The sequence below is a fragment of the Perognathus longimembris genome, chromosome 4 (assembly GCF_023159225.1).
Source record: "Perognathus longimembris pacificus isolate PPM17 chromosome 4, ASM2315922v1, whole genome shotgun sequence".
Classification (NCBI taxonomy): Eukaryota; Metazoa; Chordata; class Mammalia; order Rodentia; family Heteromyidae; genus Perognathus; species Perognathus longimembris.
The window spans coordinates 91,449,843-91,476,521 of NC_063164.1; the positions used below are offsets into that span (position 1 = coordinate 91,449,843).

General features: G+C 43.6%; 2 protein-coding genes across 4 annotated transcripts in view; both read right to left on the reverse strand.

The window, feature by feature from the left end:
- The window catches only part of Polr2d (RNA polymerase II subunit D), a 26,978-nt gene extending 12,527 nt beyond the window's left edge, over positions 1-14,451 (reverse strand). For both annotated transcript variants that reach the window (XM_048345668.1, XM_048345667.1), the window contains exon 1: positions 14,446-14,451. The gene's annotated coding sequence lies outside the window, so the exon portion shown is untranslated. The remainder of the gene's footprint in view (positions 1-14,445) is intronic.
- On the reverse strand, positions 529-26,679 carry Ammecr1l (AMMECR1 like). 2 transcript variants are annotated; one of them, XM_048345664.1, is made up of 8 exons: positions 26,542-26,679; positions 24,993-25,101; positions 12,273-12,717; positions 10,310-10,420; positions 9,925-10,039; positions 8,821-8,911; positions 5,954-6,050; positions 529-4,196 (listed from the first exon to the last, which is right to left on the reverse strand). In XM_048345664.1, the coding sequence occupies exons 3-8, from the start codon at positions 12,677-12,679 to the stop codon at positions 4,085-4,087; spliced, it is 933 nt and encodes a 310-aa protein (XP_048201621.1). In that variant the 5' UTR covers positions 12,680-12,717; positions 24,993-25,101; positions 26,542-26,679; the 3' UTR covers positions 529-4,084. The 2 variants fall into 2 exon arrangements, with proteins under 2 accessions (XP_048201621.1, XP_048201622.1); XM_048345665.1 differs by lacking the exon at positions 24,993-25,101 and having other exon boundaries at positions 26,542-26,674.

Sequence of the window (26,679 nt, forward strand, 5' to 3'; positions counted from 1 at the left end):
AAATCTATTAGTCATTAACAAGCTGTCACATACTCCCACAATTATCCCAGCACCTGTTTTCACCTACTGTTTTCCCAAGAATAAGGACTTCAGAATCAAGCATATTAAAAATTCACCCCCATAGCTGTGAGCCAGTGGCTCATGCCTACAATCCTACCTACTCAGGAGACTGAGATCTGAGCATCACAGTTCAAAGCCAGTGGCAGGCAGAAAAGTCTGTGAGACTCTTATCTCCAATTAATCACCAAAAAGCTACAAGTGGAGCTGTGGATCAAGTGGTAGAATGCCATGAGAGAAAAACCTAAGGGACAGGCTAAGTTCAAGCCCCAGTACCAGCACACCTTCCCCTATCAAAAAAAAAAAAAAAAGTCTTCCAGAATTAGACTGAAGGTTGACAACCTCATCAGATAAAATTAAACCTTCATTCTGGAAAAATCTGATTTTTAGTGTGTTAATTAATGATGGAAACTTACTATTAAAAAAAAAAAAAAACAAGGGCAAAGCTACCAACCTTTGCCAAAACAAGAAACAAACAAACAAAAAAAAACACCACAAGATTACTGGGGTGTTATGAACATCACACAAAACACCTAGGCTCACTACTTACCATCTGGTTGGCTATCTTCAAAACTAAGACAGTTGTTAACCATTATTTCAGATAATTCAAGTCACCAGGTTATAAAAAAAGAGGCAGACAACCAACTTTTACCCATTATGATTTATTCTCTACAATACTTTGTTAAAGAGTTCAATGATTTGCACTCAGAAGTTATATAGCCAAGAGGCAACCAAGTGTAATACAAAGAATTGGTCTGGAGTCTTTGCACTGAAGGCCATACAGTCTCTTGCTTCAAGGAAATAAGAACAGAAAGAAACAGAACATGTAGCTCCCTAGGCTCCAGAAATCTCAATAGAAAACAACATTGAGTTAGTGAAAACTGTAGATGTTAACATATGGAAAACAGATCTTGTGCAAAATATTAAAATTAACACCCAGGACTTGTTTTGTATAGATTATTTTTATTATAAACAGTAAAATATATGTAATGTCTCAACTACAAACCTTTCACGTGAAAGGGTCTCTAACATGAATTGTTTTGATATTATGAAGCAAAAAAAGTTTAAGAACCTCACAGTTGAAACAATCCAACACTGACAAACTCTAGTGATCAAAGACATTCTCTTTTAGTTCATGTAAAACAAGGACAATTCATAATTACAGAGAGAATGTCCTAGCTGTGGGTATGATGAGACAAGCCAACTTTCCAGACCAAAAGGCACTCACAGCTAGGGATGAAACGAACTCTGAACCAAGCTAGCAACATTGGGTTGGTTCCTTGACAACAGTGGTTATCAACTGTTAGCTGAGTGGCCTAAGGGCAAAGGAAACATTGCGCAGGAAACATTCCCTTTCTTTACCCACCACTCACTCAGCATGGACTGGCCACCCTCATGAAGGTTTTGGTAAGCATGAGGAAGGCAATTCAGTTCCAGTTCAGAGCTGTTACCTCCCTATGCAAAGCTGCCACATGGATGAGCCACAGTAGTTTTCCTGAGAGTCACCTGCCACTTGTTTCCATGAGGTGACACTGATCAAACACTTCCAGACTTCTTCCTGCGTAGGCCTTGGTCAGGACAGGCATTTAACAGTGCCTATTCCTTAGGGGGCCAAAGAATTTCCCTTGGCTGACTCCTGAGTCCCCTTGACAAGGCAAGAGGAACCCGAGCGCCTCCATGGTTCAGCGTCTCCATGGCTGGACTCGTGTGGGAGCATGAGGGAATGTGCAGGGAGTAAGGCTTCTTCACTCCAAAACCACTGAGCCCACTTCAGTGTGGTGCTGGGCTTCACCAGCCCGATTCTTGTGCACTGATTTTTTTCCCCATTTCTTGGGTTTAAATTTTTCTGTTCATTTTCTTAAATGGCAGGTATCCTACCCCACCCTCAATAAAATAAAATACATATTATACATTGGGGAAGACAAATAGGGCAACATTTCTACAAGAAAAATAGGCTTGAAAAGCATGGCACTGTGTAATGTTTGCATGACCAGTCTCACTGAGCGTGCTCAGGGGTTAAGTTTAGCACCATTTTTTTTTTTGCTTTTTTAATCTTTAGAAATTAAACACAACTTTTAACATAGAACACTTGAACAGTAATGAGTGTAGCCCTATGTGTCAATACTGTTGTACAAATTGAGGTGGGTGGCTCACTCCAGAGCTGACCACCCCGACCGACATCAATCATGGCACCTGTGTACCTGCTGTAACATCTATCTCTAATACATGTATTGTATCACCTTCATCAGCAGGAAACCAAGAGACCCCATCACCTTCACCAACATTAGCAAGGGTACATGGCAGGCTGAAGGAACCCAACCTGGCAGGAAAGGGGCACAGCCTGGGCACTCCAATGCTATTTGCATCTCCCCCATTCCATTCACCCCGGGTCTTCACTAGCAACAACCTGCCCCTCACATTCCTTTCCAGGAACTTGGAAGCAATACCTAGAATAGCACAAGTGTCCCTTCTCTTGCCCTCCATTCCTGGCAGAAGAAAATTCAAAAGATCTTTTGACAAGTATTTGCTCATTTTGGAAAGCCACACTATCATCACATAATAAACTAAAAATAAATTAAATAAAAATGTGTTCACTGGGTTGAAACCCAATCCACCGCAAAAGTTCTCTAAGCATGTGTTGAAAACCAGTGTATCATCCTCAGGTTCCTTTCTTCCAGCTGGCCACCTCTTCTGTGGATCGATCACTTTAGTAGTGCCTTTGTGACAGTGCTTTCAGAACATCTCCCAAGTCTCCTGGTTCTATGAATTTTGCCACCGAATGACAAGAATAGGCAAGGGAGGAAAACTTGCTGCTGGCTACTGGAAATCAGCAACAAGGAGAAAAGGAAATGTCATGAGTTTAAATGACTCAAAATCATGAGTTATTTGGAAATTTGCCCTGATGGGGTAAAAATTCCCAGCATGGTAGGCAACATAAAGATTCACCTTGTTTTAATTACACAGCTTTGTTCTAGTGTCTGAATATCAACTGTCTTTCCACCTCTATAGGCAAACTGGAAAAAGAAACTCCCTTGCCTAAAGGTCCCTCAGGATGTTTACCTTAAGAGAAAACCAGCTAGAAGACAATGGATTCTCCCTATGACAACATAACCCAAATGCCTATTTGCACATCTATGCTTCTGAGAACTCAGATCCAGTTACATAGGCACTACTACCAGAAGAAGGGTGAGGTAGCCAGGAGGTGAGCAGAGTCTCTCCTTTCACACCTGCTTGCAGCGATGACATCAAGACCTTCTATAGGCATCTCCATTCAATTTCTCAGCAGGCTACACCACACAGCTCTGTTCAATACTAGGAGACTTGATGAAGGAAAAAGCCAGAAAATCCAGCTGAGTGGGGTGAGCATTAAAACCTCCACAGCTTATTGAGCAATGGGATCTGCAACGCCATCCAAAGGGCTTCCGATCTGCGTGTGGGCCTCTGTCCAGGAGCCTGGAAGGACTCACAGTGCCCACATTTGACCCCAACATGGCGTCCACTTATGAAGCATGGAGGTTGTGATCAACTCTTGGTATGCAATAAACTGTAAGTTTAAAAAAAAAGGAATTTAAAACAACCTAAAAATGTTTCTTGTTGGTCTCCGTTGCCCAGACTGCCAGGGGAATACACCTACTTGATGGGAAAGCTGTGGGGGATTGGGTGTGGAGTAAGCTTTCATGGATCATCAATTCCAGCTTCCAGAGTGTAGCCGGCACTCATGCAGCAAGTCATCAGACAAGGGTCTTCCGAACCCACAGTAATTCTCACTAGTCATGGAGGAGCCCCAATCCAGTGGACCCCATATTGAGGAAAGGCTGAGATAAGGCTTGGGCCCCTAAAGTTCTGTTTCATTCAGTGTAACCCCACACCCCTTCAGTCAGTGGGAGGCAGACTTGGCAACGGAAGCTAGCATCATAAAATGGTGCAGTAATAGAAGTAACTGGACCAAGAAGAGGAGGCATCTGCTCCAATGATGTCATAGCCACTGGTGGCCACAGGGGGGTGGGACTGGTCATGCAGCCGTGTGTCAGGAGTAATGATTGTAGAGGGGCGGGGCATGAAGAGTGCCATTCTGGAAACAGTGCTGTCGAGAAGCAATATATTCTGCATAACTGATTGTCACCTTCTCACTTCGGTACCTGTATAAGGAAACAGGCAGGGGTATTAGGAACCCCGAGCATCTCATTTTGAAGTCTCTCAGCAGAGAAAACCAAAAGCTCATCTCATATATTGAAAGAATAAAATGGAAGACCAAGAGCAATCTTACTTACAGAAAATGAAAGACAGCACAAGAAAACAATGCTGTTATTACAAATGAACAAGATGAGAAAGCACAATCACAATTCACCCCTGAGAATGTATTCCGGCACATCCCACCTTTAAACACTACATATGCTTATTATCAGGCTGCTCATAAGCAATCTGCTACTGGGTCTGGATGAAGAATTTCAAAGTCAAATTAAATGGGTGGCAAATTGGAAGATGGCTACACCAAAACCCAGTGTAAACTGAACATCTACTTTCAGGTTAAAATGAGATAAAATTTGACAAAAATGCAACCTCAATTTGGCGAACAGCAACAAGTAAGTTATTATAACTAAAAAGGGGGCACAGATACCTAATTCTGGGTCAAATTCTGCTGAAGCGGGGGTAAAGGATCCTTGGGCTACATGGAACAGGTCTCAATCCCCAGATGAATATGCCATTATCACAGGGTCATCAGAACAGAATTCATAGCACTTTGGCTTTGCTCTGGAAAGAGCCATGAGTCAAGATGCGAAGCATGGGGTGTTACAAACCTATGGAGCCTACTACAGACCACAGGAGCTGGGTGTGACAATCCTTACCCAGAGCCATCTCTTTCCCACTGTAATCACTCCTCCACTGCAAGGTGATTATTCCTGAATTTTGACAGGGAAATGGCTGTTCAAATAAATTGTAATAATAATAGTAATAATGCTTTGTATTTGAAGTTTTTTTTTTCTTTCAATTTTAAGATTTTGGTGCTGGGGATGGAATTCAGGGCCTCGTGTATGCTAAGCACTGAGCTACACCCCCAGCCCCTAATCCTTGGAATCCAAAGCATTTAAAAAACACTGGGTAATCGTCCAAACAGACCTGTGAGGCTATTATATGATGACTCAGATGAGGATTCAAACAAGAGGCCCAAAGAAGCTAACCTCTCAGTGTTTCCAATATCAGGAGGGACAGGAAGACCACTGACATCTACTGATCACCTTTAGTGCTGCTTAGCCATGGGCTGGAAATTCTCTATATATTACCTTACCACATCCTAAAACAACCCGAGGAAATTACCACTCACATCTTACAGACAGGAAACAGTTCAGAGAGGTGGGATAACTGGCCCAGGTCACAAAGCTACAAGGTAGTCAAGTTGGGATTCAGACCCCAAATCACTGCATTCTATGAAATGAAGTCGTTTACCCACAACAGTATTATACCCAAAGTGGGAGGTGTTTCCTTTTAACTTCTTGCAAAAGGCATCTCTGCCTCTCCTGCATTTCCTGACACTTGACGGTACTGTGATGACTGTACTGTGACTGACTCAATCTCCACACCCTCAGCCTTCCCTCCTAACTTAAAGCTTCCCCTAAGCCTCTCAACCAAATGTGTCTGTCTAGAAGACGTCACCTCATTGAGTAGGTCTACACCTGCTACAACCTTCCTGATAGCATAGCTGTGAAGACAAACAGCATGCCAGAGAATCTTTGCCTTTACCGCTGCTGGGGCTGCTTCCTTAATGCTTACAGCTCAATTATACTTCTTTGGCTTAGGAACATTAGCAGAGAAAACTTTTTTCTTCCTCTTCCTATCAAAAGTATTATCTATTTAACTCCCACTACATGAAATTAACAAGAACAAGACAGTAGCTTACCTGGTGAGTTTGATTGATTTTCTGAATTCACTGGTAATTGGAGCCTTAAAACCACCTTTCCTGAGCAAGGAATCTATTGTCTGGATCTGATCCCAGTCTGAGGAGAACAGAGGTCACACTGTCAACAAGAGGGGTATATGCTCGAATATGGCCCGTATAGGATGACAAGTGGGAGTTAAGAAGCAACAAAGTCTGCTGAGGCAGAGGAAACTCTGGGCAATGACCCCATATACTGGGAGCACACCTACTACACAGACAGTTCAGTAGAGACACTTGAGTCCAGTAAAGACCCTTGTGTCCTAATGGTTGTCTCCAGGCTATCCATCCCTGTATCCCTTCTGTAACGTAGTATTCCAATATAATTATCAAGGAATAAATAGGGTCAACTTAGCCTGGCCTGTTAGTCCTGCTAGGACTCAGGACTGCTGTGTGAAGACGGTGTATTATTGTATTGCCCGCCTCAGTCTCTAGGACAACAGGCATGATCCAAGTAGGAAAGAGAAGAATTTAAATTCTGTAGCTTTTAGTTGAGTGTTCTTCCTTCAGTTTGATAATTTCACTAAGTCCTGACTTCTATAATAAAGAACTGAGGGGGGAGGATCCCCACAAAAACAAATAAACCCACCTGTTCCTTTAGGAAGGATGAAAAAATTGTTCACATCTAAACTGTTGAGTCACTCTTAAGACATTTTAGCATGAAGCACCAATAGTAGGGCTCATACTCTTTTCTTTCTTTTTAGTTCTGAGACCAGAACTCAAACTCAGTACCCGAAACTTTGCTCACTTGGCTGGCACTCTACCAACTGAGCCATGCTTGTAGCCTCAAGGGCCTTATAGGGCTGGGAATATGGTCTAGTGGCAAAAGCACTTGCCTCGTATACATAAAGCCCTGGGTTCGATTCCCCAGCACCACATATATAGAAAATAGCCAGAAATGACACTGTGGCTCAAGTGCTAGAGTGCTAGCCTTGAGCAAAAGAAGCCAGGGACAATGCTCAGGCCCTGAGTCCAAACCCCAGGACTGGCAAAAAAAAAAGGGGGGGGGGCCTTGTACTCCTGCTTGGCTTTTTCACTTATAGCTGGTGTTCACCAATGGAGCCAACCATTCAGTTTCAGCTTTTTTTTCTGGCCAGTGGTAGGGCTTGAACACTGAACCTGGGTTCTGTCCCTGAGCTCTTTTTTGTTCAAGACAGTGCTTTACTACTTTGGATCACAGCACCAATTCCATTTTTCTAGTAGTTAACTGGGGACAAGATTCTCATGGACTTTCCTGCCAGGCTGGCTTTAAACTGAGATCCTCAGATCTTGGCCTCCTGATTACAGGTGAGAGCCCCTAGCACATGGCTCAGCTTTATTTATTTTGTGCTGGTCTTGGGGCTTGAACTCAGGGTATGGATGCTGTCCCTGAGCTTTTTTTGCTCAAGGCTAGTGTTCTACCACTTGAGTCACAGCTCTACTTCTGGCATTTTCATGGTTAATTGGAGATGGTCTCACAGACTTTCCTACCTGGGCTGACTTCCAATCTATATCATCAGCCTCCTGAGTAGCTAGGATTACAGGAATGAACCAAAGGTACCTGGCTGGTTCTAGCTTTTTGGTGGTTAATGGGAGAGAAAAATTTCATAGATCTGTCTGCCTGAGCTGGCTTGGACCTCTATTCTCAAAGGTCAGCCTCATATGAATAGCTAGGATTATAGGTATAGGCCATAATCACCTAGCTATCTCACAAAGCTTTTTAAACCATGTACCTCAGATTGAAAACTCAAAGAAAAAAATCCCATGAATGATGTCCCAAATGTTTACTTTTCTTACTTTTTGTTTGGTCCAATCCTGGGGTTTAAAGTCAAGGGCCTGGGCACTGTCTTTGAGTTTCTTTTGATCAAGGCTAGCACTCTACCACTTCTGGCTTTTTCTGTGTATGTGGTACTGAGTAATCAAACCCAGGGCTTCATGCCTGCTAGGCAAGCACTCTACCACCTAGCTACATTCTCAGTCCAGTTTCCTAACTTTCAAATGGCAAAAGCAATTTGATAATTTGCCTAAGTTTATCATCCATATTTTGCCACTAAAAACATTTTTTGGTGCGCTCCTTGAGCATAAGAGTGTTGAATCTATACCCTCATAGAGGAGGCTAAAAGGCTTCCTTTCAATGATACATTCATATTCTTCTGAGGACGTTTAAATACAATGACATTGGAAACCAACAAGGCAATCTCTTTCCATATAATTAGGTCATTAATATACTTAACTGGATATTTTTCTCTATTCCACGTTCACACCCAACAAATACTGTGTCTCACATATTATTTTCAAAAACAAACTAATTCCAAGAAAGAAAGAAAATGGGGTTACATATCACAGAAAGCACAAACAACATTTAAAGGTATTCTTCTAGACACTGAAGAGAAAAGCCTGCCCAACCCACTTTCTAATGTCTCAATAATATAAATTCATTAACCACAAAGTTCATTAAAAACAGCAAGAGTATGTTTTGCCCTTTGCCAAGTCATAACACTGCTAGTGATTCATGTTCACACACTTTATAATAATAAACTCTATAATGTGGTCATACTGGTTGACAAAATTTTGCTACAATTAACCACTCTAGCTCAGAGAGCCAAGAAGTAGAAGTAAAGCTATCCACGGAAAGGAAGGGTTTTAAATAAGCAACTAAGGGAAGTATTTCTCCTTTTCCCAGCTCCTAGGTCTTTGGGGGAATTTCCCTTTGTTCTACAGAAATTTGACAGGAATTCAGAGCATTCTTACTGGCAGTATGGCTAAATGATGACATGCTTCATTCTCTTGTCCTTTAACTGGCACTGCTAAGTGGTATAATCCTTCTCTAAATACCTAATTGTCCAACTCACCTTGTTCCTTAGCAACCTCAGGTAAGTAAGTGGCTGTGCGTTTGACACCTTTTTCATTGATGAATTCAATTCGAATCCCATGGACCCCTACCTAAAAAAAAAAAAGCAAATAAATGACAGTCACTTATTTTAATGGATGATACCATCCTCTGACCTGCTCAACCCAGAACTGTGTAAAACAGAAATTCTTGTTTTTCATGACTCTCTCTCTTAAGGTACAGAAGGAAAAAAAAAAAAAAAAGCTCAGTTTTAGAATGATGACATGATCAAGATGCACTGTATTCATAATCTGACTTGTAAAAATGAAACTCCTTTGTACAACTACTTAAAACTTTTATAAAAAGCCCAGTTTTAGAGAACGGTCAAATGTATAGTCATTTATCTGGAAATATGAAGACTGTATAGATAATTGTTTAAATAGCTCATCTAATAATTTTGAATTCCATTAGATGAACATGTCAAAAGATTAATATTGGCTGGGAATGTGGCTTAGTGGTAGAGTGCTTGCCTAGCATGCATGAAGCCCTAGGTTGGATTCCACAGTACCACATAAACAGGGGGAAAAAAGCTGGAAGTGGTGCTGTGGCTCAAGTGGTAGCGTGCTAACCTTGAGCAAAAGAAGTTCAGAGACAGTACCCTGAGTTCAAGCCCCAGGACTGGCAAGCCAAAAAATAAAAAAGATTAATATTTCAGTTTGTGGTTCTTGACATTTGATTCCTTTTTTGTTTTTGAGATAGGGGCTCACTATGTAGCTCAGGCTGGTGGCCTGGAACTTGTGATCCACCTGGCTTCACATATGGTTACTAATACATGTTTTTCTCAAGGAGTTATCAATAAAGATTTGCAATGTTTTCTTTTATCCCTTTTTTTCTTACTAGACATGTAAGAATGTATCACAGAGTAGACTGGGAATGGGGGCAGAAAAGTCTTTACATTCATATTCTTTCCTACTCCTAAGAGTAAGTAGCCTCTTTCCTGTCACCTATGTTGCCCACACTGACTCCAAGCTCAGCTTGCACCTTAGACCCTCTTTCAATGAAGGAGATACATTACCATGTACTAACCCGAACCCAAATGCAGAGTTCCGAATGCGGCTGTTCTCACCTCCCAGTCCAGGTAATCACTGGCATCCTCAAAGTTAGTGAGGAGGGAGACAGAGCAGAAAAGTTTAGGCAGCTCCTCTCGGGTCAGAGGGGGAAACCGGCTGTCCTTAAGTGCACTAGAGGGGGAGAGAATAAGTAAGTGAGGCTGCTCCAGAGTAGGAAGCCAACACTGCATATGACATAGGTGAATGCAGAGACGCACAGAGAGCATCAACCATCCATCAACACCAACGTGAATACAACTGCCAAGTGTCTCACCAGATTAAAATCCTTACATTTCCTGATTACCAAAAAGGGACTGCTCAAAATCCATCACTTAGAAGAAATGGTTGAGTGTTCCCAATTCCAGCCAATTTATGTATAATTCTTAATGTTTGATTCATTACCTGGTTAACGTGTATTCCCTGAGTCCTGAATGAAGATTCATGGCTGAGAAGGTCCCAATGCAGCCACGAAGCCGCTTGTCCCGCCCCGTCTTCCAGGTCACAAAAAGCGGACTAAACAAAGCAAAGCAAAATATAAAACATTCTCCAGCCCCAAATTAACCAAACCTTCTTGTTTGCTGATTTGTCAACTATCTGAAGAACTCCAGTCTTACTGGATGGAGCCCAGCAATGGTAGAAACAGGAAATCTTTACAAGGCAACAGGAAGAAAAACTGTAACCTTTTCTGTGCTCCATTCTGACAGCTTTAATTCAGATTTGTTCTTTTTTTTCTGCCAGTCCTGGGGCTTGAGCTCAAGGGCCTGGGCACTGTCCCTGAGCTTCTTTTGCTCAAGGCTAGCCCTCTACCACTTGAACCACATTGCCATTTCTGGCTTTTTCTGTTTATGTGGTACTGAGGAATAGAACCCATGGCTTCATGTATACTAGGCACTATACTAAGCCACTTTCCCAGCCCAAGATTTTTCTTAAAGAACAATCTTCGATGCCAGTGCTAGTGGCTCACACCTGTAATCCTAGCTACTCAGGAGGCTAAGATCCAAGGATCACCGTTCAAAGCCAGCCTGGACAACAAAGTCCCTGTGAGACTCTTATCTCCAATTAACCACTCAAAAAATGGAAGTAGAGCTGTGGTTCAGAGCAGTAAAGCACTAGCTTTGAGAACAAATGCTCAGGAACAGTGTCCAGGCCCTGACTTCAAGCCCCACAACTGACAAAAACCTCTCTCTCTCTCTCTCTCTCTCCCTCTCTCTCTCTCTCGTCCAAAGACTTGAATACATCTTACCCAGGATCAGCATCTACACCTGAACAGTTGAGAGTTTTCTTATCTCAGTATCCCAGAGTAAAACTACCCTTAAAAAAGGCAGTCCATTCCTCTCCACATTTCCTTTCCTACACAGAATACTCAGGGCCTGGGCACTGACCCCGAGCTCCTTTGAAGAAGCCCAGCACTCTATCACTTTGAGCCACAACTCCACTTCAGCCTCCCTCCCCCCTTGCCAGTACTAGGGTTTGAACTCAAGGCCTGGGCATTGTCACTCTACCACTTGAACCACAGTGCACTTCCGGCCTTCTGTTTATGTAGTACTAAGGAAGCAAACCCAGGGCTTCATGTATGCTAGGCAAGTACTCTACCACTAAGCCACACTACCAGCCCAACAAATAATCTTGAAATAAAAACAGTAAAACTGACTTTTTGATGGGATGTCAGTGGCCCTCTAGGACTAATATGGGTTTGCTAATGAATAAGGTGAAAGTGACCCTTGTTAACAATTTTTTTTTTTGTCAGTCCTGGGGCTTATACTCAGGGCCTAGGCACTGTCCCTGAGCTTCTTTTGCTCAAGGCTAGCACTCTACCACTTGAGCCACAGCTCCACTTCTGGCTTTTTCTATTTATGTGGTACTGAGGAATTGAACCCAGGCCTCCATGCATGGTAGGCAAGCACTCTACCACTAAGCCATATTCCCAGCCCCTCTATTTTCTTGGTCTTTTCTTTTTTGGTACTGGGGATTGAACTCACAACATTGCACTTCCAAGTGCTTTGCCACTAAGTTACATCCCAACCTTACAACTTCTAATGAGCAAGATAGTCTAATCTCCTTCCTGGTTCTTAGGCACCACCAAGTCACTTGGACTTTGACACTACTGGGGTCCCCAATGGGATAATCATAGTCTGAAATGAACAGCAAGTTAAATGACCTACTCTTGCTGTTCTGGACCACTAGCAACAAACCTAACCCTCTTCCTTTACTGAAACCACTGAAAGTTCTAAGTACTGTCTGACCATTTCTCATCATTCTCTTCCCCCCTTTGCTAAAATAAATATGCTGGATAAGCATGAGATCCTGTCAACAGCCTCCAAAAGATGCCCTTCCTCTGCACTGTTCTAGTGGCTGCTTTACTCACTAGGGGTCATTGGTGAATCTAGGAAGCCGTGGCTGTGGGAAGCCATAGAGGTGACAGTAGAGCACGTCAAAGCAGTAGCAGCACATTTCTGCAGTCACCACCAGGTTTTTGGTGGTGTTGGCAGGTCCATTAGGCCGGGGGAGAGGACTCAGCGCTCCTGATGCGGGATTCATCCGTGTGATAGGAGAGTTTCCAGGTGCCAAGGTCAAGTCCGACACATTCTCCCGTCCACTGCTGCTGTCCACATGCTGGTGGTTTTGAAGAGGTCCTGAACTAGAGCCAGGGACAGTTGTGGACTGGTTCCCGTGCCCGTGTGCTCCACTTCCAGATAACTTTGGCTTCTTGACCCCACAACAGCCAGCTGCCAACTTGGGCTCAAGTGGAGGAACACAACGTCTTTTTCCCATCCTGATTTGGTGCTCGTGGTCTGGAATGCTGCAGAACCCTAAACAAAAACAAAATCAAAACAAAACCAAAGCAAAACAAGTAAGCACTGATTTTTGAATGGTTAAAAGGAAAAAACAAAAAGTTTGCATGGACCAGGTAAGACAACTTCTTTTCTACCTGAACTCCAAGTCATAGTCAATAGTCAAAAAGGTTAAGGCAAGAAGGGCTATAAGCTGGGCACTAATAGCTCATGCCTGTAATCCTAACTACTCAGGAGGCTGAGATCTAATTGCAGTTTGAAGCCAGCCCAGGCAGTCTGTGAGATTCTTATCTCCACTTAATCACCAGAAAACTGGTAGTGTAACTATGGCTCAAAGTGGTAGAGCATTAGCCTTAAGCAAGAGAGCTCAGGGTCAGCACCTAGGCCCCTAAGTTCAAGCCCCACACATAAGAAAGAAGTGGGAGAGGACCTAGAAGAGACTTCAAGTTCTAGAGTTGAAAGCCCTAACCTCTTCCTAAAGGGGAACTATTTTTTTATTCCCTGACATTCATAGCCACTATGGACAGAAGAAGGCTACATGCAGCCCCCCTTTCCCCAGGACATTATAGAGACAAAGGGTGGGGCCAAAGCTGGCTGTTGAAGATATTTCAATACCCAACAGAAGACTCTGACATGTCAGACTTAGATGGCTTTTTTGTTTGTTCTGAGACAGGGTCTCACTATGTAAGCCTGGCCTTAAATTCATAATGTCCTGGTCAGCTTCCCAAGTACTAGGATTACAGGTGTGTGCTATTCTGACCAGCACAGGTTGCTTTCTCCACTGTTTTAGAGCCTCCAATTTTTTTTCTAACCAGTCCTGGTTCTTGAACTCAGGGCCTGAGCACTGTCCCTGGCTTCTTTTTGCTTAAGGCTAGCACTCTACCACTAGAGCCACAGCGCCACTTCTGGCCTTTTCTATATATGTGATGCTAAGGACTCGAACCCAAGGCTTCATGTACATGAGATGAGCGCTGTACCACTAGGCCATATTCCCGGCCCACAATTTTTTTATTATTACTTTATTGTTGTTTTACAGCAGGGTTACCTTTATATAGTTGGGTAATAAGTACATTTCCTTCCTTTTGCATAGTGTCATCTGGTCCCTCATTCCCTCCCAATCCAATCCCTTCCTCCCATCTCTGCCTAGGAGTTGTGTGGTTCACTTTCATCAATGTCCAGTGCAGCCAGTGAGCTCGGCTGCTGTACTTTTTTACCAATTTCCCACTGATTCATTCTGTGCCCTTCCCCCACACCTACCCTCAGATGTGCACATGAGTACATCCTATATGAGGTAAAGAATACAGTCACGGGACTGGGGATATGGCCTAGTGGCAAGAGAGCTTGCCTCGTATACATGAGGCCCTGGGTTAGATTCCCCAGCACCACATATACAGAAAACGGCCAGAAGTGGCGCTGTGGCTCAAGTGGCAGAGTGCTAGCCTTGAGCAAAAAAAGAAGCCAGGGACAGTGCTCAGGCCCTGATTCCAAGCCCCAGGACCGGCCAAAAAAAAAAAAAGAATACAGTCTCATTATATGAGGTAAAGAATACAGTCTCACCAGAAAATGAAAAATCAAATTAGAAAATGGTCCTTTGTTTCCGTATCTTTGGAGTTCATTTCTCTTTCTTTTGCCAGTCCTAGGGCTTGGACTTAGGGCCTGGCCACTGTCCCTGGTTTCTTTTTGCTCCAAGCCAGCTACAGTGCCACTTATAGCTTTTTCTATTTATGTGGTGCTGAGGAATTGAACCCAGGGCTTCGCTAGACAAGCACTCTACCACTAAGCCACATTTCCAGCCCTGGAGTTCATTTCAGTATGTATAATATTTTAAATACATATAAAGAGGCACATAGCTATTTCATCTTGGTGATTTTCTCCCTAAGACTATCTTCTTTTGGTCTCATTGTATGTAGAATCCTGTGTAATTTGTCATGTCCCATTGCATTTGAAATCTAACTTCCGCATATTTGGGAGACCATGTGCCCATTTGTGTCTCTGATCTTGGCTTACCTCACATAACATGATTTGTTCTGGTTCCATCCATCTTAGAACCTCCAAATTTAAACATCTTTTTTTTGGTCAGTTGTAGGGCTTTAACTCTGAGCCTCGGCATTCTTCCCTGATTGCTTCAGCTCAAGACTAGTGTTCTACCACAATGCCACTTCTGTTCTCTAGTGGTTAATTGGAGGTAAAACTCCCACTGACTTTACTGCCTGGGCTGGCTTTGAACCACTATCCTCAGATCTCAGCCTCCTGAGCAGCTAGGATTACAGGTGTGAGCCACCAGCACCCAGCTTGAACCATCTTTTTTCTCTAATTTTGTTTTGTGGTGGTGCACTTGAATTCAGAGCCCAGGTGCTGTCCTTGAGATTTTTTTTCCCCCCTCAAGGGTTGAGCCATACTTTCACTTCTAGCTATTTGGCAGTTAACAAGAAAGACTATTTGGTAGTTAATTGGAAATAATAGTCTCACAGACAGACTTTCTGGCCCAGGCTGGCTTCATTATCTTGATCCTCAGATCTCAACCTCCTGAGTATCTAGGATTACAGGCATGAGTCATTGGCATCTGGCTGAAACATTCTAGTTTAATATATATATATATATATATATATATATATTTTTTTTTTGGCCAGTCCTAGGCCATGAACTCAGGGCCTGAGCACTGTCCCTGGCTTCTTTTTTGCTCAAGGCTAGCACTCTGCCACTTGAGCCACAGCACCACTTCTGGCCATTTTCTGTATATGTGGTGCTGAGGAATCGAACCCAGGGCTTCATGTATACGAGGCAAGCACTCTTGCCACTAGGCCATATTCCCAGCCCCAACATTCTAGTTTGAAAGAACCCCAGAGGAACTTTCAGTCTTTCTGTTAATGACATTCTTTTATCATTTTCCTAACCATTAACTTGCATCTATACGTAGATTCAAAACTGGACAGAAGTGAGAATGAATGGAGTCTGACATTATTTTGTAAAGGTTAGATTCCCTTAAGACTCCCATCTGCCTTCTTCCAACCCATCCCTCATTTTTCTTTGATCTTCCTCTGAGCTCACTCCAATCTCTATATTTCTATCCATTCAAAACCCTATTTAAGGGCTAGGAAGATGGCTTAGTGGTAGAGTGCTTGGCCAGCATACATGAAGCCCTGGGTTTGATTCTTCAGAACAACATAAATAGAAAAAGCCCTAAGTGGCACTATGGCTCAAGTGGTAGAGTGCTAGCCTTGAGCAAAAGAAGCTCAGGGACAATACCCAGGCCCTGAGTTCAAGCCCCAGGACTGATAAAAACAAAAACCTATTTAAAAATACCTCCAGCTGCTGGGTGCTGGTGGCTCACACCTGAACTCCTAGCTACTCATGAGGATGAGATCTAAGTTTAAAGCTAGCCAGGATAAGAAAGTCCATAAGACCCTTCTCTCCAATTAGCCACTGAAAAGCTAAAGTGGTTTAGCTAGCTCTAAGTGAAAAAGCTGAGCAAGAGTGTGAGGCTCTAAATTCAAGCCCAGTAGCAACACACACAGTGCATAAACATACAAGTTACAAATATGTTAATCTGTGAAAAAAGTAACACCTTAGACAATTCTGAGATGAAAATCCTATAGCTGAAGAATAGCTTATACGAGTTTAGCTTTAAAAGGGGACTTTATGAAAAACCCTCATGAACTTGCTAAAATAAAACCACTATCACTGGATCATTTCTAACATGGATATCATTGCCTCATTTGACTGCTAAAATAGAAAATACCTTAGTTAAAAATATTGCTTCCTGTTGGGTGCCCCTGTCTCAGGACTATAATCCTAGCTCCTCACAATTTGAAGGTAGCCTAAAAACCTTTAGACTCTTATCTCCAATTAACCACCAAAAAACCCCCCCAACAAAACAGAAGTTAGGCCGTGGCTCCAGTGGTGGACACTAGCATTGAGCACAAAAGCTCAGGGACGGTGCCCAAGCCCTGAGTTCAAGCTGCAGGACAGACACGGACACGGACGGACACACACACACACACACACACACACACACACACACACACTCCACAGCTAGATGGCTTGAGTTCAAATTCTGTTTTCTCCAAGACTAATATCTCCTGGTCCCAGTTTTCTCAAATTAAGAATAGCAGTAGTGGGCTGGGAATATGGCCTAGTGGAAAGAGTGCTTACCTCATATACATGAAGCCCTGGGTTTGATTCCCCAGCACCACATATATAGAAAACGGCCAGAAGTGGCACTGTAGCTCAAGTGACAGAGTGCTAGCCTTGAGCAAAAAGAAGCCAGGGACAGAGCTCAGGCCCTGGGTTCAAGCTCCAGAACTGGCAAAAAAACAAACAAAAAGAATAGTAGCAGTGGGCTGGGAGGTAGCTCAGCAGCAAAGTGCTTGCCTAGCAATCCCCAGTACCACCCCCCCCCCCAAAAAAAAAACGGTTAAAAAAGAATTAAAGAATTACAGTACTAACTTTTGCTTGAGATTTCTAGGAAATCAAATAAGTTTAATAGTCATAATGCCTTAAAACAGTACTTGTCATCATGGAAAGCATCACTATATTTGTTATAACAACATCAACAGAGACAATCTGGCTATATTCCAGATGTAGCTGACCTCAAACTCATGTTCCTTCTGCCTCAGTACTTGAATTGTAGGTGTGCACAACAAGGCACTGTTATCGTGTGAGTTCCAGTTTCTGCTAGTATGGCAACTTAAGAATGGCTAGGATTTAGCTCTGCACTCAGGGCTTACAGCAGTATTTGCCCGGAGCACAAGAACCAAGCAGGATTTCATTGAACCCTGTTTATCTTTAGCAAGAGAGACAATGTTGTCATCAGTTTACAGAGGAAGAACCTCAAGGATTAGTAAGCAAGAGCATCTTCCCAGAGCCATATTGCTACTAAGTGGCAGAGGTGGGAATTGAACTACAATCTATCTGTCAGATTCCAATGCTGGGTCTCCTTACCAAGAGTAAGAGTAAGACCTGCCAATAAAATCCATTGGGTTCAGTCCTTAAGAGCATGATCAGAAAACAAATTATATTCTAGGTTATGCTAAACACTAATTTAATAATAAAGAGGATGGAAAAAAATAAAAACCTAAAGCCCAAAGCCAATAACTCAGTCATCACATAGAACATTTTAAGTACTCACCTCTTGTCTGTCATTTCAGTCCACAATGAATGTCATTTGACTCTACATACATAACTATGGTTGTGGGTCTAGTACACATGTCAGATGAAACAGTAGGGCTATCCCCAGAAAAATGGCATTTCAACAAGGCCAATAAATAGGGCCTTGTTTCTGCCTCCTAAGTCCCAAAATTCAAAGAATCAAAGAAAAAGGATGAAAAAAAGCTTTTAATGATTCTCATTGCATCAAGCTATCTCTAAAGGAATTGCCAAATGTTACAAGACCAGTGGCAAGATCTCAGGTGTTCCTTAGCAGTGATAGCAGGCAGCTAGCTATCTGACTGGTCTGCATAGAAGTGATTTCGGGGGTTTTTATTTGTTTTTCCCCTGGTATTGGGGTTTGAACTTGGTGCTTTGCCTTTGCTAGTCAGGCACTCTATCACTTGAGCCATGACCTCAGCACTAATAGTGGAGCTTTTAATGCATACCAATGTCAATGAACTCTAGAAGATTGCCTATACACAATCATCTGCAGCTGGCCATCATCTCAATCAACATCTAGCATTGACATTTACCATCCCTCCATGTCCTTCTAAGTTATGATTTGACATAGACCAAAGCAACCAAAATGTTTTGGGTTTTTTTTGCCAGTCCTGGAGCTTGAACTTAGGGCCTGAGAACTGTCCCAGGCTTCTTTTTGCTCAAGGCTAGCACTCTACCACTTGAGCCACAGCGCCACTTCTGGCTTTTTTCTGTATACATGGTGCTGAGGAATCGAACCCAGGGCTTCATGCGTACTAGGCCAGCACGCTAGCACTAAGCCACATTCCCAGCTCTTACTGAATTATCTTCAAGGCAACTTTAAAGCAACAATCAACTAAACTACAGGTAAACAGCATGAAATGAACTAGAATGCTGATATTAAACACCTCATCCATCAACTGTTATCAACATCAATACATCTACTGTTATCAAACCTACTCCATCCAGGTAGTCATCTGATCTCTGAGTTCCAGACTCAGCTCTCTGGAATCTCCCGTAATGATCAAAACACACTCACTCTCTAGTAGCTTGGCTGGAGGACTCTGAGAGAATAGCTTAAAAAGGCACTTCACTATTATAGCATTTTAATGGATCAAAGTAACCAAATTATTGGGCCTAGGGTATAGCTCAGTGGGGTTGAGCATATACCAACCCCAAGTTGCATACTCAGTTGTACAAACAACAAACCCCTCTACTAAATGACATATCTATTTCTTCAAAAACTTTGTATCCATCCTTGCCCAAAATTCACTAAAACTTCAGTGATCAGATGCTGGTAATCATACCTATAATCCTAGCTGCTCCAGAGGCTAAGCTCTGGATAACAAATCCAAGACATTCTTATCTCCAAGTAACCAGCAAAAAGCAGAAGTTGAGGTATGACTAAAAAGGGAGAGTATCAAATCTTGGGTGAAAAAGCAAGATTTCAAGGCCCCTTAGCCCCAGTATTTGCACACACACTCCCTCTGCACCTTCAATCTACCAGTGATAGCAAATGGACCACAAATGGACCGCAAATGGAACTGCCGTGAAGGCAGTTCCTCAGGCACAGAAACCCTTGCTTCATTAAAGCACATACCGTGGCCAATCTTTAAGGCCTTGGCTGGTGACTTGCAGAGCTAAAGTTCAGGGCCACATCAAGTTAAGTACAATAGCTGGGCAGTGGTGGGAATTTTCTTTTCCTTTTAAATTGTTTATTTGCCTGAGTGGCAATTTGTGACTAATCAAATCATTTGTCATGATCTACTTTTGTTTACAAAGAATATAACAAGAATGCAAGGACACTGACAAAGCTTACCACGTAGAAGGGCTTTCCTCCTTGCTACCTTCCAAGGCTACCAAGCCAATTAAGAAAAACAGTAAGCTGTTATCTCTTTCAAGCAACAGAAGGCAAGCATGTAGAATTTGGGTAGGAATGTAACTGTGGACTCTGTTTAGATATCAACTCTAATGTTCAAAGACTGAGTACAAACCCAGGCTAGCTGTTAACATCTCTGTAGACCTGGTACTACAGAGGGTTATTTATGAACATCCAATGGGTACAACATGAAAAAGTCCTTTGGAACATAACTATTAAGTGTCTACGAGTTCTAATATAATCAGTATCTCTACCCATAGAAGTAGCTCTACCGAGAGGCCTGGGAATATAGCCTAGTGGTAAGGTGCTTGCCTCATATACGTGAAGCCCTGGGTTTGACTCCTTAGCATCACATAGATAGAAAAAGCCGGAAGTGGCGCTATGGCTCAAGTGGTAGAGTGCTAGCCTTGAGCAAAAAAGAAGCCAGGGACAGTGCTCGGGCCCTGAGTTCAAGCCCCAGGACTGGCAAAAAAAAAAAAAATCTTGCTGAAAGCTATTAAATAGGCAGAATGTATTGCTAACATGAGCTTATTATTTTAATGATCTTCATGATTTTTCTCTTTGGAAAGAGATGACTTTCCTTTTCGTTGTGAGATGCTAGGAAACAAAGAATATGGGGATTTCTTGCCAATCCTGGGGCTTGAATTCAGGGCCTGGGCACTGTCCCTGAGCTTCTTTTACTCAAGACTAGAACTCTGCCACTTGAGCCACAGCTCCACTTCTGGCTTTTTCTGTTGTTGTTTTTTTTTTGTACTGAGGAATCAAACCCACAGCTACATGCACGCTAGGCAAGCTCTCTAGCACTAAGCCATGTTCTCAGTCCTATCTGAGACATCCAAGAATTCTATTCTATGAGGATCCTCATTTAATCTTGCAGACATACACTAAAAAGAAAGTAAGCTTGCTAAAAAGGCCATTATTCTGCACACCTTGATAGTTCTAAAGCAACTACTTTGTCCAAGTATTACACTTTGAGCAAAGTTAGATTAAAATGCCTAAAAAAGATCTAAAAGGTTTTTTTTTTTTAAAGTCACCTCAAAATAGCTTATTGGAGCTATTAGAGCTCATAAATATTTGTGAGATGGGAGCCAGGCTCATGCCTGTAATCCTAGCTACTCAGGAGTATGAGATATGAGGATCATGTTTCAAAGCCAGCCCAGGCAGGAAAGTCTATGACTCTTATCCCCAATTAATTGCAATTAAAGAAAACCAGAAGTGGAGCTGTGGTTCAAGTGGTAGAGCACTAGACTTGAGCACAAAAGCTCAGGGCCAGCACCTATGCCTTGAGTTCAAGACTTAGTATCAGCACCAAAACAAAAAAGGATTTGAGAGGTAGGACAAAGCAAAAGAACAAAGTGTTTCTATGTTTTTGTTACAGACTTCAGGTATCTTTGAGAAATCAAGCCTTCCTTAGACAAGCATAGGCTGCTGTTTCCTTTCTGACACAGAGTCAAGTTGAAATTCAATTTAATAATTACATTATGGGCACTGAAATGGCACCTGAGCTATAATCCTGGCCTACTTATGGAATTATACCAGGACAGTCACACGAAGAGCCCACATTCTGTAACCATCCCAAATAATTATTTCTATAGTTTTGAAACAGTCAAGCACAACACATATACACAATTTGATATATGAACATTTCCCCTGCAAAATACAGGTCTACCTAAACAACCTTTATAATTTATGTGTATATATATATTTTTTAAACCCACCCTAAAAACTACATTTTCACATCATAAAGATTTGTGAGATGGGAACCAGGTTTAAAGAAACAATGAAATAGAGGAGTTGAAAGTTTTGATTTTAGTCCCTCTTTCCCTTTTCTTTTTTTGTTGGTCATGGGGCTTGAACTCTGGGCCTGAGCTCTTTAGCTCAAAGCTACTGCTCCATCACTCCACAGGCCACCTCCGGGTTCCTAGTTGTTAAATGGAGGTAAGAGTCTCATGGCAGTAGAGACCAAGTCTGTGAAACCAAAAACTGCTTGTCAAATAGTATTCCCCACAGGATTGGGGCAGCAACCCAACAGTATGTAACTAAAACCAAACAATCACTCAACATATAAAGGTCAAAAAGTGACCTCTCAGGGGAATACAATAGCTCAAAAGCGATGTATGTACATTCATATAAGACTACTGTCGACTTATTGTCTAATATCAACATTACATTTAAAGCCCTAGGCGAACTTTCTTGGGCGTGGTCACGTGGCTACTGTATATGTTCTTGATACATTGTATATTGTATATATGTCTACCTGACCTAGAGAAGGGATAGAAAAACAGGGCGCAAGATATCACAAGAAATGTACACACTGCCCTACTATGTAACTGTACCCTTTTTGCACAACACCTTGTCAAAAAAAATTGTGTTCAATTAATAAATAAATTTTTTTAAAAAAAGAGTCTCATGGACTTTCCTGGCCAGGCTGGCTCTGAACCAAGATTCTCAGATCTCAGCCTCCTGAGTAGCTAGGAGGAGCACAGGTGTGAGCCACCAGGCCCCAGTCCTCTTTCCCTTTTCTATGTGACTTACTGCAAGGTGGCAGAGCTTTCTTGGCCTTGGTTCATTTGTAAAATGGAAGCTTTTGTTCCTTGCCTCCCTCAGAGGGATTGGGAGACTCTGACAAGATGGAAAGCACTTTGAAAAAACTCACAGGTAAAAGTCCTGGGGATAGAACATAAAACAGGGGTGTTTAGCAATTTAGGCAACTGCTCTACCATTAGGCAACACTCCCTACATACTATCACTAATAAACCCAGAAGGGCCCGGCACCAGGGACCCACAACTATAAACCTAACTACTCAGGAGGTTGAAATATGAGGATCCTTGTTCAAAGTCAGCTGTGTATGACTTTATCTCCAACTCATCAGGGGGGAAAAAAATAAGGCTGAAGTGGCGCTGTCTAGTAGAGGGCCAGCTTTGGGCTTAAAAAAAAAATTTAAGGGGGCTGGAAATGTGGCTTAGCAGTAGAGTGCTTGCCTAGCATGCATGAAGCCCTGGGTTCAATTCCTCAGCACAACATAAACAGAAAAAGCCGGAAGTGGCGCTGTGGCTCAAGTGGTAGAGTGTTAGCCTTGAGCAAAAAGAAGCCAGGGAGAGTGATCAGGTCCTGAGTTCAAGCCCCAGGACTAGCAAAAGAAAAAAAAAATTTGGGCTGGGAATATGGCCTAGTGGCAAGAGCGCTTGCCTCCTACACATGAAGCTCTTGGTTCGATTCCCCAGCACCACATATATGGAAAACGGCCAGAAGGGGCGCTGTGGCTCAGGTGGCAGAGTGCTAGCCTTGAGTGGGAAGAAGCCAGGGACAGTGCTCAGGCCCTGAGTCCAAGGCCCAGGACTGGCCAAAAAAATAAAAAAAAAATAAAAAAAATTTAAGGGATAGTGCCCAAGCCCTGACTTTAGGCCCTAGTACTAGAACAAATAAAGCCAACCACGGAATCCAGAAGAATATTACCATTCTTTTTCCCCTAAAATTTTATGTTTTGTTTTTTGCCAGTCCTGGGGCCTGAACTCAGGGCCTAAGCACTGTCCCTGGCTTCTTTTTGCTCAAGGCTAGCACTCTACCACTTGAGCCACAGTGCCACTTCCGGCTTTTTCTATCTATGTGGTGCTGAGGAATCGAACCCAGGGCTTTATGTATAGGAGGCGAGCACTTTACCACTAGGCCATATTCCCAGCCCCACCCCTAGAATTTTATAAACAAAATTTACATGTAGAATTATAGCTATTTTCAAATCTGTGACAGGATTTTAAAAAATACTGCCATAGCAGATTTAGGCCAAAATATTTGAAGACTAAAACCATATGAATTAGGCTAAGATGTGAGGATCGCAGTTCAAAACTAGCCCAAAACCAGCCAGGGCAGGAAAAGTCTGTAAGACTCTTATTTCCAATAAACTACTCAGAAAAAGTCAGAAGTGATGTTGTGACTCAAGTGGTAAAATGCCAGCCTTGAGCACAAAGAGGTTCAGGAACAGTGCTCAGGCCCTGAGTTCAAGCCCCAGGACAGGCAAAACAACAAAAGAAAAAAAAATCATATAAATGGACTCACACCTATAATCTAAAGGTTGAAATATATAAGGATGGTAGTTCAAAGCCAGTCCATTCAGGAGTCCAGGAGACTCCTATCTCCAATTAACCACCCAAAAAAGCTAGAAGTGGATTTATGGCTCAGGTAGTAGTGTGCTAGACTTGAGAGGAAATAAATAATCTCTAGGATAGGGTCCACGCCCTTCAAGCCTCAGGACTATGAATAATTGATCAGAAACTCTATTGACCTTGGAGTTAATTTAAGGTTTAAAACAATCTCTCTTTTTTCTTTACAAAGTAAGTAACTTGGGCAGGGCACTAGTGGCCCTCACCTGTAATCCTAGCTACTAGGAGACTCAGATCAGAAGATCATGGTTCAAATCCAGGCAGCAAAGTCCATGAGACTGATCTACAATTAACTACCAAAAGTTGGTAAATGGAGCTCTGGCTCAAAGTGGTAGAGAGTTTTCCTTAAGGAAAAAAAAAATAGTGAGTAATTTGGACAGGGTGGGAAGCCACACCTTACAGGTTAAAATCATAAAGGAAATACAATGTTATATATTTTACCACTGAGATCATGCTTAATGGTTTTGTTTTCATTTAGTTTATTAAGACCAGCCTAGAGCCTAGTGCTAGCAACTCACACCTATAATCCTAGCTACTCAGGAGGCTGAGATCTAAGGACCACAGTTCAAAGCCAGCCCAGGCAGGAAAGTCTGTGAGACTCTTATCTCCAATTAATCTCCAGGAAATCAGAAGTGACCTTGTGGCTCAAAGGAGCAGAGTGCTAGACAAGATTGAAAAAACTCAGGTACAGCACTCAGGCCCAGAGTTCATGCCCCATGACAGACACGCCTCCCCCCCCCCCAAAAAAAAAAGAAAAGACCAGCCCAATCTAGCCTCTAACTCAAGATCCTCTTGTGCTGGGATTATAGGCATCCAATCATTTATGCCTGGCTACTCTGATGAATTAAAGAAAAATAAATATTTCTTGGCATATTTAATTATTTTAAACAGGGCAAGCAGGACTTCATCAGGACTTTGCCTCACAAAGTACACAAGGTTTCTTGCTTTCTTGCACTGCTAGGGATCACAACCCAGGGCTTTGAAAGTGTGAGGTAATAAGTACTACTGAGCTAAATCCCCAGCCCCTCGTGGAAGTAAAACACAAAATGAACAAAGTACACCTACAGAAGCCTAAAACCAAAAGGAACCAATGACATTCCATTCTATATATGTCCAAGATAATACTCACTGAAAGCAGAAAATTTGTATTGTGAGAGAACAGCTACAACAGAGGAGGGGATCTATTCTGCCTCTGGAATGGATTTTCTTCCTTCCAATTCCATTCCTTCTTCTTGTACCTAAGATGTAAATGCAGGTGCAGTGAACAAACAAAATCCAGGAAGTGTGGTCCGATATGGTTTTTGAAAAGTTATAACTCAAAGAGATCAATTTTTGGAGAAAGAAAATAGCTAGAGAGCAAGATCTCCTTACTTCAAAGGTTAAATATGAGGCAGAAACAGCAGGCTGGTGCCCAACATGACCTCATCTGTAGTGTCTTCACTAGGGGAAGACACTGAAGATCAAAGACCGTATTGAACTTGGACAGAAGACACATATTAAAACTTCCTCCACCACCAATCTAGGTCAAAATGTGCTCTCAGGTCAGGATATATATCATTTCGAGGCTCTCTGCTGGTTTCAGCATACAAACCTATCTCCAAAACCTCTGGAAATATAGTCCTGAAGAATTACTGGACACCGTGCCAGAGCCCTGGCAGGCCATCTTGCTAAGCCAGGAGGACACTAAAGTAGTCATCCACCCTTCCTCCAAGTCTTGCATAAATCCCTTTACCAACTCTCTACTTGCTAGTACTAGACAAGGCGCTGGTCCCCAAGATGTAAACAGGAGAGTGCAGGCCGCACCCACTCTTTCTGGGGAGAGGGCCGTGAAAGCTGATAGGCCCGGAGGGAGGAGGGTGAGAGAGCATGGCCGAAAGGAGTCACATCAGGACAGTGAATGGAGGACAGGCAGTGAAGGACAAAAGCCCCCAGAAAGGAGACCATAAAATCCAGAGTGTGAGATGAAGGGACATTAGATAGGGGGCTACGGATCGATATGGAAAGAGGGGCTCAGGGTAAGCCTGGGGTGAGAGAGGAAAAGGAGAAAGCGCGAAAGTGAAGAGTTAAGGAAAAAGCAGAGCAGAATGGGGCAAGGAGAGGGCACGGGAGGCGGAACGAGGAAGAGGCGAGGGGGCAGGACGCGGAACAGCAGCACACAGGGCACCAGCAGCGCGCAGGGGCACCGGGGGCGCCGGACAGCCCCCGGGGCGACGGGTAAGCTGCGGGCGGCGCGCCGCGGGGGTGGAATCCAGACGCCGGCGGGGGAGGGGAGGGCGGCGGGACGGCGGGCGGGGGCCGCCAGGCGGCGCCGGAGACCCCCAAACTTCACACGGACCAGATGCGGGCTCTAGGAGGGAAGAGCCGGAGCCGCGCTGCACCGGGAGCCTCGCCGAGCTTCGCGGCCCGCGGCGGCCCGCCCGCCCCCTCCCCGGCCCGGCCTCGGACCCCGGCCCGGCCCTCCGCAGGGACGCTCCCCCGAGGCCCGGCCAGGCTCAGGGAGCGGCGGCCCGGAGCCCTTCCCCCACGCCGCCCGGGACCCCGGCTCGGCGCCCCGGGGTCCGCGCCCGGCTCTCGCACCTGTCCCGGCGGGAGCGGACCCGGGATGCCGGCGGCGACCGAAGGGAGGCCGGACCGGGTGGCGAGGAGACCGAGAGCGCGGCGCAGCCCGAGTTTCCCACCTTTTCTCCTGGCCCAGATGCGGCCGAGGCGGACGGGACCTCTCGAGCTCTGCCTCCTCCTCTTCTTGCTTCATGGAGCCATACGCCTGGGTGGAGGCTTCTAAGAGAAGCTGGCCGGACGCGAGGCGCGGGCCGGGC

What these genes read in the sequence shown, in the direction of transcription:
- Ammecr1l (XM_048345664.1), bottom strand. Translation starts at nt 12,679, where the DNA reads ATGGGAAAAAGACGTTGTGTTCCTCCACTTGAGCCCAAGTTGGCAGCT. An exon ending in TGAGGTTGCTAAGGAACAAG is followed by an intron (nt 6,051 to 8,820) that starts GTGAGTTGGACA and finishes TGTTCTCCTCAG; the next exon opens with ACTGGGATCAGATCCAGACA. An exon ending in AAATCAATCAAACTCACCAG is followed by an intron (nt 4,197 to 5,953) that starts GTAAGCTACTGT and finishes TTCCTTATACAG; the next exon opens with GTACCGAAGTGAGAAGGTGA.